The sequence below is a fragment of the Caloenas nicobarica genome, chromosome Z (assembly GCF_036013445.1).
Source record: "Caloenas nicobarica isolate bCalNic1 chromosome Z, bCalNic1.hap1, whole genome shotgun sequence".
NCBI lineage: Eukaryota > Metazoa > Chordata > Aves > Columbiformes > Columbidae > Caloenas > Caloenas nicobarica.
Window position 1 is genome coordinate 47,153,729 of NC_088284.1, and position 12,057 is coordinate 47,165,785.

The window sequence follows — 12,057 nt, forward strand, 5'->3', positions numbered from 1 at the left end:
TAAGTTACTTATACCAATTGATCATAACTGGTTTTCATTTTTCTTGAACTTTTGTAGTTTGTTATAAAAAATCTTCTTAACGCGTTTCAATTTAATTACAGACTTACCGCCAGATTAGGCTGAATGAGTTGCTGAAAGAACATTCGAGTACAGCTAACATAATTGTCATGTAAGTAAATGAGTTGTGCTGTTATCCTAATTGATACAGAACTGTAATTTGAAATACAAATATATGCAAATGCAGGCTAGGGAAAAACGTGTGCCTTGGCATTAAAGTATAAAAATCCTCAGAGATTTCAATGCAGAAAGTATTTATTAGAAGTATGGAGCTACTATACTGATTAATGAAAAATGGCCTGTATAGCTTCATGTTTCCACACTTTAGGAGATTACTTCCACACTTGTAGCGTGGCCCAGGATTATCACATTCTTTCCACTCCCACATGCCAACTGTTCCCCTCCCTTTCAGGTCCTTCCTTTCACTTCTTGTTGTAGGAAATCTCTCTAGATCAAGTTAGATCATCATCCTACTGATGGATTTCCATGGAATTACTTTTGGTGTAAACAAGCAGAATGCAGATCGTAGGTTTCTTTGCTGTGTTTTTCTTCAGGAGCCTGATTCGGAGCTCCATGAAGTAGTACTATAAGTGTAGTTTGAGTAGGGCAAATAGTTACAGTAGTTTTTTTCAAAAGAAAAGTGTATGGCATGTTTTGGAAGGATTACAAGAAGGAATATTAGACTGCACCATTGGCATCATAAGAAAAAAATGTATTTTAAAATCTTGAATAGTCTTTCGAGAAACTGTCTTCAATTGAGGAGAATTCTCCATTGAGCTACCTGAATACAAAAGGGTGATCAGAGGCCAGAAGTGAGGGGTAAACAGATGTAAAGGCCTGTAGTGCTTAAGATACAAACTCATTAACTGAATTCTGAGGGGGCAGGAGGAGAGAAGGGAACAAAAGAAAAAACAACCAAACAAAAGGAAATTTGACTTAATATCTATCTCTTTGTAGAATCATATTTTCATATTTCTGTGATATAACTTGCGCTTCACAAGATTTTTCTAATTGTCGAATGCTTTTTTTATTTGCTTGTGCATTGTAGGAGTTTGCCAGTTGCACGAAAAGGTGCGGTTTCTAGTGCACTATACATGGCCTGGTTAGAAGCTCTTTCTAAAGATCTGCCACCAATTCTCCTCGTTCGTGGGAATCATCAGAGTGTTCTTACCTTCTATTCCTAAGATTACTGCACATGGGACAGCTATGATGAAATTGTACTTCAGTGCCCAGGGGAGAGTGACTGACATAGTCTGTAGTTTATTAACATCACAAAGGCAAAAAGTGACTATCTTTTCACTATTTCACTGACTTCAAAGCACACAAGGAAAGTCACTGTATTTCTAAAGTTGTGACATGTTCAGTTTTATCCTATATTTTCTGTAATTTAATCTTGCTTAATGGGGGAGGATTCCTTGTTAGACTGATGAACAAGACAAGCTTTTTTTTTTTGCTATTTGAATAGCAGCAATAAAATGTTTTATTTTTGGTCAATGAAAGGATTATAGATTTATAAAAGCCTTTTAGCCTTGAGGTGCCTTCTGAAATTAACCAAATCTCATCCATACATCCTATTTTGTAAATTTATATAGAATGTCAAAATCTGCCTTCAACTAAGGGTTTAGATTAGATTTCCTTTACTTTCTAGTCTCTTCCACATTACAATAAAAATGAATGCTGCTTTTCGGTCTTCCATTGAGCTATTAGTTCTTAGTACTGTATGTTTTCTATTGTCAAGAAGGTTTTTGGTTTTCTATTATTGTATCTGTTAGATTTAAAGGTGAGAATTGGGGCAGGTCAGCTGAACTAAAGCAAATTCCTGATGTCATTGTCAAGACTTTGTGCTACTAAATTCTGCAACAGTTAAATAAAACTAATTCTACTAGCAGAGAAGACATTTTTCTCAGATTTGATAATGTGTACTACTTTGACACTAGTCTGATATACACAGCTAACATTAGCTATGTTGGTAAAGGATCCTGGTCAGTCTTTGCTCTCTAGCTCTAGTATGAAACCCAAATTCCTCCTACTGGCTGGGGCTTTTTATCTTACTATAAATTAGAAGAAAAGACGACCTGTCCTAGTTCTTGGCCTATTACTTTTTGGTGTCACTTTCAACTTACTTTGAAGCAAAACTCAACTTAAGGCTTGAATGGGGATAATATAAGCAATGTGATACTATCTAACAGAAAACAGTAAACACTATGTGGAATCTTGCTATCCAATATGAAATGTAAAAGCTACAGTTCTCTCGCATTTTTCAACAATTGGTTAAAAGGACCACTAGTTACTAGGGGAGATGTTTTTAGGTCAATTCATTCAGTTGTCAGAAAATATAGTTAGTCTTATTAAATAATGCTCAGGTTTGATTGTCTAGTAATTTAGATCTATTCCATACATCCTACTTTATACATTTTCTGTGTTCAATAAAGGAACTGCCAGTCGTCTGTGCCCATTCATTGTATAGTTTGAAAACTTAATAATTTGGTCTACTATGAACACCTACACAGAAATTTCACTTGAGCCTTTGTATAAAGGTTAGTAATGTGAACTGGTTTTTAAATTCCTAATATATTTTGGATAGAAAGGATTGCCTAAAAACATTTCACAAGCTTTTGATATTAGCATTGGACAAGCTACTGGATCAGATGGTTGAGTGACTTTCATTTAAGGATGCACAGCAACGGTGTATTTTTATGCCAAGTACAAGATAAAATTGAAATGTAACTATTCCTTTTGAAGGACAAAACATAATCATTGTGTGGCAAGGTAGAGCTTCAAATTGTTGTGGTTAAAATAAAAAATACTCAGTGCAGTATACACTGTCAAGTTCTGGTTGAACTGCAAAAATATTTTTTTCCTGTTTCAGTCAATTGGATTTGAGACTTTTTTAATTGAAATTATTCAATAAAGAAAAACAAACATGCATGTTTTGCTGCTAAGTGTGAGATAACTGATGCCAGCATGAACCCAGCCTGTTGTCATAAACATTGTAAGACAAGACATTTTGCACTAGAAGTGCTGTTTCCTTCCAGGTGAGAGGTGGGTATCAAACTTACCAACGTATCTATTACAGGTTTTACAGTGCTTTTTAGGGAATAAGGATGCCACATTGTGAATATGGAATCATTGGCATGTTTCTTCTTGTTTTATGGGTCACATTCTTTTGAACAGATGGACAGTAAGGCATGGATTTAGTGCTGCTATCTTTAAATAAATAGAAAACGTGCACAGGTACACTTATTTAAAAGGTTTTTTGCCCATTCAGGAAACCATTGCTTGTGATCAGTAACACAGAAACCAAATGAAGTGTGTGTATACGTGCATATATGTGTATAAAATTTATATAAAATATATCTAAATATGCATATGGGGATAGTTAAGGTAATGTCTGTGAGATAACATAGGATGCTTTTCACATGCACTCTCAGAAGTCCACTAACACTAGGCATGAGGTCAAGTTTAGAGATTATTTGCTACACTAAAATTTCAACAGTTAATTGTATGCAACAGATGTCAGTTAGTGGCAGTCACTCCAACTTCTGCTTTGATTTTGACACCAAATTTAATGTTCCAATCATTATTAATTACTTGAAAAATGAAATCACTTACACATGGCAATTCATACCTTCTATAGATTAGATTTCTTTGTATAGGTTTAGAAAGACAGTAGTAGCTGGAGAAAATCAATTATTTATTTGTTCACTTTTATTTAGGTTTCCTTTTACATACATTCTTTTTTATGCTTTTTCTGACATTACATATTTAAAAATAACTGAAAATAATTTAAAGATTTGAGCGTCAGTGGGTAATGGCCCACTTGGTTTGAATATGTAAGATTTGATACTGTACTGTAACTGTCACACAAATGCTTTTCTAATGTTTTAATGTAATTATTGCAGTTAATACTTTGTACCAGGGGGATGTCACTGCAATAAAAGGAAGTGAATTCAATACAACCGTCCTGTCTAACAAAGCCTTTTTTATTGGTGGGAGATAGGGAATAATGTTCTTAGTTAAATAGATTAATGCTGAAAATAGCATCTGACATGTGAATATATTTTTTGCATGCATCTGATAATTCTGCTATAAAGGTAAGTTGCATGGGACCATGAGTACAGCTTAAAGCCATTCAGGTGTCTGATACAAGGAGACAAGCATTTTGTTCTCAGGAGGAATGTTTGCTACTACTGAGTTAGGAACAGTGGTGGTTGCAGAAGAAAAATAAAGCTTTTTTTCACTCACTGAAATTTTCCATGACTTGCCAGACAACGCAGACCAATCCATAATACTTGGTGTGTTAAAGCTGGAATGTCATTATCTGAAAATTTTTTCCTGTTACGTATGCAATTTGTTTTGCTTCTGAATACAGTGAAGGACTGTCTAACATCTCTTTCTCCCTCAAAATAATAGTAGTCCACTGGGATATGAGGAAGTAGGCTGGGAAAATATTTTAACTCCTGGGTTGCAAAGCCACTTCTAAGCAAGAGACATTTGGCATTAACTCTACTAATGTACATTCAGCTAGAAACTAGTTGAAAACTCTTAAGACCATAATGAGCACTGGCACCTTATTTTCTCACATCACATGATACTTAAAACCACAGAACTTTAACCTTGTAAATTTTGGTGTTACCTAATGTAGCTGGGTGACAGAATTTTTGATACTTAAACTCTAAGAAATTCAAACTCCTAGTATATATCCTTAACTTACTAAATACCTGTTGATTAAGTTTTTCCATGCATTTAAATCTAGGCCTTGAAAATAAGGTTTGGAGCCCAGTGGAAAGGGAATGCTTGTTAAAAGCGCACTGCCAACTTGTATGGCATTGGCTTTAACCTTTTTCAGTATGTAAAGACATAGAGGAGAAGAAATGTAGCAGTTATTCTAGATCCTCCTATTTGCTGGAGATGTGGTTGATCTAAATAATGAAACAGTAACACGAGCTGAATTCACAGATAAATGGCTTCACATACAGTTTTAAAGCTTAAAAAATGAAAATTGGATCAAGGTTGATCTCATCACTTGGCTACATAATCAAACAGTGAAGGTTCACACTGCATAGTAACCTGTTTTGTTTTGAAACAGGAAAGTAGGACACCTTTCTTACTCTTTCTTACCAGGACTGAAAGCGTCAGGCAATGCCGGCGGGGTGAAGGCCGCAGTGGGGCCCTGCCTGTGAGGGGCGTCATGCACCCTCCCTCCCCAAATAGCTGCCCTTGCTGGCTTGCTCTAAGCCTGTCCTTTTGTAAAGTGCTCTGATGTTTGCTTATGGCGTGGTGTGTGTTGTGTGCTGGAAACATGTTTTTATTGTGCTTCAGTGAAATCTTGGAAAATACATGGCAGTAGCACCTGGGCATGAGAGAAAGGGACTTGCAACTCTGCTCCCACCCTCTGGGGATCTGCGGAAAACTGACCCTGAGGAGCTGTAGCCAAAACAAGTTCTAGTGTGAGGTTCTGGGTCTGCGAATCTTGTGTTCACAGTCCCTCAGTTCCCGTCCACAGTAATAATTACAAAATCCTGCTAATAAAACATGATTTGTAGTGAAAGAAATAGGAAATATTTCATCTGCACGGTTTTCTAGGAACTCAAACTACAACAGCAACGCCAGGTGTCACTATTGTCTTTCAGCATTTCAGGTAATGTGCTGCCAAATACACTCCTCTTGCACTGTTCCTTTGGTTTCAGGGCTAAACGACTCAATGCTTTGAATAAACTTAACACATATCAGAATAAAAGTGCTCTTTTGTATTATTTTTTTCATAATTCTAACTGTGGATTTGAGAAAATTTTAATATTCATTCTTCCCTCTCCGTTTGTGCAAAAAATATTCTCGTTGTGTTCTAAAGGGTGCAGGAATCTCCATGCAGATGCTGCCTGTTGAGTTCAAACAGCTTTTTTACCACTAAGTAACCACCATTTCATAAAGCACTGGATGATAACTCACTTTCCTCAGTGGCTATTTCCAGCTGCATTAGTCTTAGGGAACAGAAGGATAAATGCTGCAGGCAGAGAGAGAAGAGACATTACAAACCAAAACAGACTGGTGTGTCCCATCTAGTTTCAGAGTGATCCATAACATTTCAATGAGGTGTTTTTGCTTTGTAAGTAACAAACAAGGCAAACATCTACCACCATCTCCAAGTACAGAAGAAGCAGCAAGGTGATAAAAACTTTGTCCTCCCAAAATATTCAGGTACTGGCTATTTAAAGTATTGAAGGAAAGTAAATAGTGTTGCATCTTATTAAGCCTGAATATATCACTATGTTGAAATGTATTACAACTAATAAGTAAATCTTGGAACATCTCTCTGCATTTAAATTTGTCTCTGCAAAACAGATGGTAAAATGGAATCACAAGCAAAGGATTTCCACAGGCTCTGGCTGAAAGTTAGAGCACTGGGATTAGCCTTGAAACCTCCTCACTCCCAGCCCTGGGAGTCTCATTCTTTGAGACCAAGCTGCCTGGCAGACTGGTTTAACCATGGTGTTGCAAATTACAGGGACTCTTTAACAACTCCTTTGTACTACTGTTACTGATTACATAGATTAACATTTAGAAAAGTATTTTAAAAAATTATACATGAAGCAGGGGATGGAATTCATGTACCAAAGAATATGCCAGATAATCCAGTGTTAGCCTAGGTGTTTTGTAAATATTCTGGCCAATTTAATGAAACTCTGATGAGCAGTGGGGATGAAGAAAAAAAAATCAAAACATATGTAAAGTGCAAAAATATAAGCATAAAGGTTAAGCATTGTTGCTTGTAGTAAAACATAGCAATTTAAGCACTGGTAACCTAGAAATCACAGGAGGTCAAAGCGCAGTGCTTGCCAAGAGGATTTTGCACCTCAAAGCAAATGACATTTTATGGAGTCAACCAATAACAACCATTCACAGTATTAACATATGAAATTAAGGCTAACCACAGAATACTGTGGGCTTCCACATGGGATTTTGGCTAACCTCATATAGAATTTCCTTTTATTTTTGATTGTACAGTTGAGTGTTGTTAATTTTAAGAGTCTTTATTCTCATTAAAATCTTTCTGTATCGTTCAACTAGCAATAGTATTTCAGACATGGTAGGATTTATTGGGAAAACTCAAGCTTTGACACATACATGCTAAACCTTAGTAAGTACTCTTTATCCATAATATTTTTATTTTAATTGTATTGCAGGGTTTGGGGGTTGCTGCTTTCTTGTTCTTGACTTGTTTGTAAGCACCTAGAAAAATGAGGCTTGATTCTCAGATGGGACCTGGAAGTCAGCATGATGCAAATAATCCCTACCAAAAAAAAAAAAAAATTTACCATTACTTGTTAAGTCTGGGAACTAAGCATCCACTCTAGCCAGCAAATAGATTTTACTTTTTCTATCCTGTACCATTGGCCGACCCTGAAACTCTTAGGTGATTCTAGAAAACTCATTCTATCCCAGACACAAAACATTCCAGTATTAATTTATTATTTGGATTCTGTCTTTGCAAATATATCTGTGTGCCATCACTCCAAATGCATCATGATCAGGACTTTTTCACTTTCCCAGAATTAGGCAAGGTTAGTAATAAAAAGTATCTTCTCTTACTGTAGCATTGACTATAGGTAGTAAGCCTCTACATAATGTAAAGGGCAGTAGGTTCTGAGTTTGTAGTCTTGTTCTTGCTCTGACAGTAATTAACCATATTCTGTGGCAGCTTTTATGACAGTAAGTGACTTGGTGGCAGATTTGGAATTCAGATCAAATCCCGATTTCTAGGTTTTGCTGTGCATACTAAGAATATTCCCTCTTCCTTTTAATGGGAAACACTTCTAAATTAGTTGTTGTAATTGCTTCTAATTTTAAAACATTCCTGTGTTGTGCGATAATTTATCGTCACTGATAAAGAAAAATTAAGTACATAACACAGGTCGTTCCTTCAGTCCATAGACATAAGGTGAGATTGAAGCTATCTGCTTCCCAAATCTAACCAAAAAGCAGGTAGAGATGCCATGTAGTTTCACTACAATATATGTATGGATCTTTGAAATTAGTCTGTGGTACCTGGGGATTGAAGGAATGACAAGGTTCTTCCTAAGACTTAAGATTTTCATGGTGGCAGTAGTGTAGTAATGGTGGGGCTGCCCAGGTTATGTTGTTTGACAGATTTTTGGAGTTTGTGTTTTTCGTCCTTCAAATGAGGAGCTATTTGTGGATAGGGTACAATTTCTTTCTCTTAACTTTAAAAAGTATTAGAGAAGTTCTTTTACTCTACCACCCACCCTGCTGGTCCTGCTTTAGTAAGAGAACTGTGATCTTAAGAAATGGTACATGCATTGTGTGTTCTTGCTGGTTTTTTAAGAGCTGTTTATAAAACAAAGCTGCAAGTTCTTTCCCAGGATTAAGTAACGCATAGAAGGTTTTTGGATATCTGGCTCTGTTTTTGAGTTTTCATACTTGTACAATAAATAGTTTTGGGAGAGACCTCTGGAGGTTGGCTAGCCCAGTCTTCTTATCAGTGCAGCTCCAGGTATACCGGATTGCACAGGGCCTTGTCAGGTTGAGTTTTTAATATCTCCAAGCCTCTCTGGGTATCTAGTGTTCAAATTATAAGTTTTCGTCATAAGGATGGTCAAATCAGACTTTCCCGTGTTGCAACTTGTCTGTTGCCTCTCATCCCTTTGTGCAAAAGACATGAAAAAGATTTCTCTACTGCATTCTCTTCTTCAGCAGAAAAAAACTCTCAGTTTTCTGAATCTCCTCTTACATGTTGTGTGCTCCAGCCCAGTCACCCATCTGTGTAACTATGCTGGACTTGCTTATTACCTTAATATTTCACTGCAAGTGAATTGAAGCCCATTTTTTTGTTCTTCACATCTCTCACTAGTTTCAATTCCAGCTGCGCTTTGGATTTCCAAACGCCATCCCTGTATACTTGTCAGGGTACTGCTATTATCCACATCAGCTGATCTCTGCACCCACCTTCTGTGTACTTGGGTTTGATTGCATATGGTAGTTGTTTCATCTGTGCTGGCCTTCGGCTGGGCTTGCTCCACTTCCTGCACATCTGATTGGAAGGTTCTTGTGCATTTAAGAGGTTTTTGTTGCAGATCAGGTGGCTTTTCTGGGTCTCTCTGCCCTGCAGAGCAGTCTCCTTTGGGAACCTGCTACACAGATCTTAAAAGAAGCCAAGGTCTGCTCTCCTGAAGTCCGAGGCTGTATTTCTACCTTTTGTCTTGCTTTCTTCTCTCAGGATCTTAAGCTCTGCTCTTTGTCATCTTCACCGCAGCCAGGACTGATCTTGGCCTTCATATCCCCAGCCAATTCTTTCTTGTGAGAAAACAGATTCAGCAGAGAGTTTGTCCTAGGTGGCTTTTTGAGCAACTGCATCAAGAAGTTATCACCAAGACATTCAAGAAATCTCTCTAATTGCTTTCTGAGCTGTATTGTGTCTCCAACAGATATTCCTGTGTTTAAAATACCCTGTAAGTACCAAAGCCTGTGACCTGTTTTCTGAATAAATGGAAAATTTGTGCCTCTTATAGGCTTATTGAAAAATGAGAAAAGTTTAACTGAAACTGAAAATTTAGCTGAAGATCATATTAATATGCTTGTTTTCATAAAAATGTCAGGATGATGCTATTAGTAGAGCTGGAGTTTTTCTGCGGATTTATTAGTTGATTTGCTATCATAGTTTGACTATCCAGGTGAAAAAAAAAGAGAAAATTAGAAAGAGTCTTCCTTGAAAGAAGTGATCTTAATACGTGAAGTGACTTAGTCTACTGGAGGCCTTATCTGAAATTGAGAAAGGGGTTTGGGAAGACATGCTAGGGGAAAATAAACACCACAGCAAACTCTCGAATGAATATATTAGGCTCTTCAGCCATTTATTTGAATCAATGCCATGAAAATAAGGCATCCAGCAACACTGTGCCAAAAAATAGCAGTCTTTTTACAGTATAATGGCCTTCAAAAATGTGACACAGAAATTGTTGTTAGTGTTTGAATAATTTATGAGTAATTTAGATAGAAAAAGAAAGGAGCGCTGTGACTGCCAGATGGTATGGAACTGTAGACTTTGTTCCAGTACTAAAGCTGAAGATTGTGGTTGCCCATAAAAGTAAGACCTGGAAACGAGTGCAGCTTGGATGTTGAGGATGCAAGAGCAGGCTAGGATTATGCATTAGGCAGTGCTGAGTCACTAAGACTGAGAAGGAGACTGGTGTGGGCAATTTAATCTTAGTTTTGAGAGTTTAAGCATATAATATGAGGGTTATATGATATTAAAAGCCAGATTGGAAGAGGTAGGAATTATTGGGTTTTGCCACAGTTCATCTCAAAATTCCAAAGTCTGATCACTTCATCATGCATACACCCAGTGTCACCCATGCGTACACCCAATCGTGCATACATCTAGTGTCACGGAGACACCCCAAAATAAGTTTAGGTGGACAACAAGGTCCAAAACAAACTTTATTCTGGCCAGAAAAGTAGTGCCATATGCAGATAAACCGATTAGAAATTGGACTTATACAATTAGTTAGCACTCCGATAACATAAGATACAGGTTCTGATATTAGGTTAGGAGATTATTTGGGGTGTAGCGAAGTTAAGAAAAATGAGGATCCACAGCGTGCATTACGCACTCACAGGAAAACAAACCAGAGCCCTCTCTGCCCCGTTTTGCCCATAAGAGATAAACACTAGCCTACTGTGGCCAGGACTTTACACTCGTCTGTCCCAGATGAGGAATTTACACTCGCCTACCAGGCAAGGACTTATTAAAGCATGTATTCAGTAATTTCTCACTCACCCACACGCAGAGGTGAGGCACTCCCCATCCCGGGAGGTTACCTCAGATGGCTTCTCCATCTAAGGGGAGGGACTCCAGCAGCATGGCAGACCCGCAGCTCCGAGGAGACCACACCAAGGGGGTCTCCAGCGGGAACCCCATTTATAGTCTGCTCAGATCTGGCTGTGGGCATTCCAGAAGCTTCTCGGCTTCTCTATGCCCCGCCCCCCGAGTGTGGGCATTCCAGAAGCTTCTCGGCTTCTCTGGGCTGTGGGCGCTCTCGGCCCCTCCTCTGCTGACGACCCTGCCCAGCGACTCTGGGTCTCCACAAAGAGCCGTTAACTGCCCATTGAAGGCCCCAGTTCTGAGAGGGGATGGGCAGCTACCAGAGCAACTGCCGCACCGGTGCTCAGGGCCGGGGGGGGGAAGTGCAACTGCCAACATACCCAGGTAAAAAAATGGGCACAAAATGGTGATATAAACTTCTTGTCTCATTATAGCATACCAAATGAGTTATATTTGTACTAAACAACTCTTCCTCATTGATATTAAACTTAAAATGTTTGCAGATCAGTCAGGCGATAGCTCATTTGGGCCAGCCAGTGTTGTGTGGGAGCAGTATGCTCAAATGCTTTCATTCTTTCCTGTCTCAAATGCTTGAAATTGCCTTTATTTCTGATTTGTAAGAATTTTTGCCTTTCAGAAATGTATATGAGTGGGAGAGAACAGTGCAATCACCTTTTAAGCTTGGGAGTGAACTACTTGGTAGAACTTCTGTTGAATTGGTAACTTTAAAATCAGTTATTTCTTGCCTACTTTCAGCCTTCTGCTAGATGTTTTTTTCTGGAGCAGACAAAACAGCAAGGAAAACTTGTGCCTTTTGGTGATATGGTTGATCTCTGTGTTGATTTTTATCTTAAAGTGAATGTTTTTCAGAAAAAAAATGAATGTGCACTTGAAGATTATGGCCTAGTGGTTATTTGATTCCTCCCCCCCCTGCCCTTTTTTCTTTCATAGTGATGAATACAGGTTTAACATAGGGTAGAGAGAAGAACAATGAACTTCCATAAGCTATCGCCACATAAAGAACAGTAAGACCTAGAGATATGGCCATTATTTTACAGAATTCAGACAATCAGGTTTAGGCCCTTATATTTGCATCACTTAGATATATACTGCATTATTTTTTTGCTAAATAAATATACAAGGGTTGGGGTTCTGTCTCC

The 12,057-nt window shown here is 38.0% G+C and overlaps 1 protein-coding gene across 1 annotated transcript in view; it reads left to right on the top strand.

Moving 5' to 3' along the window:
* The window catches only part of SLC12A2 (solute carrier family 12 member 2), a 66,441-nt gene extending 62,447 nt beyond the window's left edge, over positions 1-3,994 (top strand). The window contains exons 26-27 of the mRNA XM_065655687.1: positions 102-169; positions 1,106-3,994. Coding sequence (XP_065511759.1) covers positions 102-169; positions 1,106-1,241 — 204 coding nt within the window. The 3' untranslated portion in view covers positions 1,242-3,994. The remainder of the gene's footprint in view (positions 1-101; positions 170-1,105) is intronic.
* Positions 3,995-12,057: the final 8,063 nt, after the last annotated feature.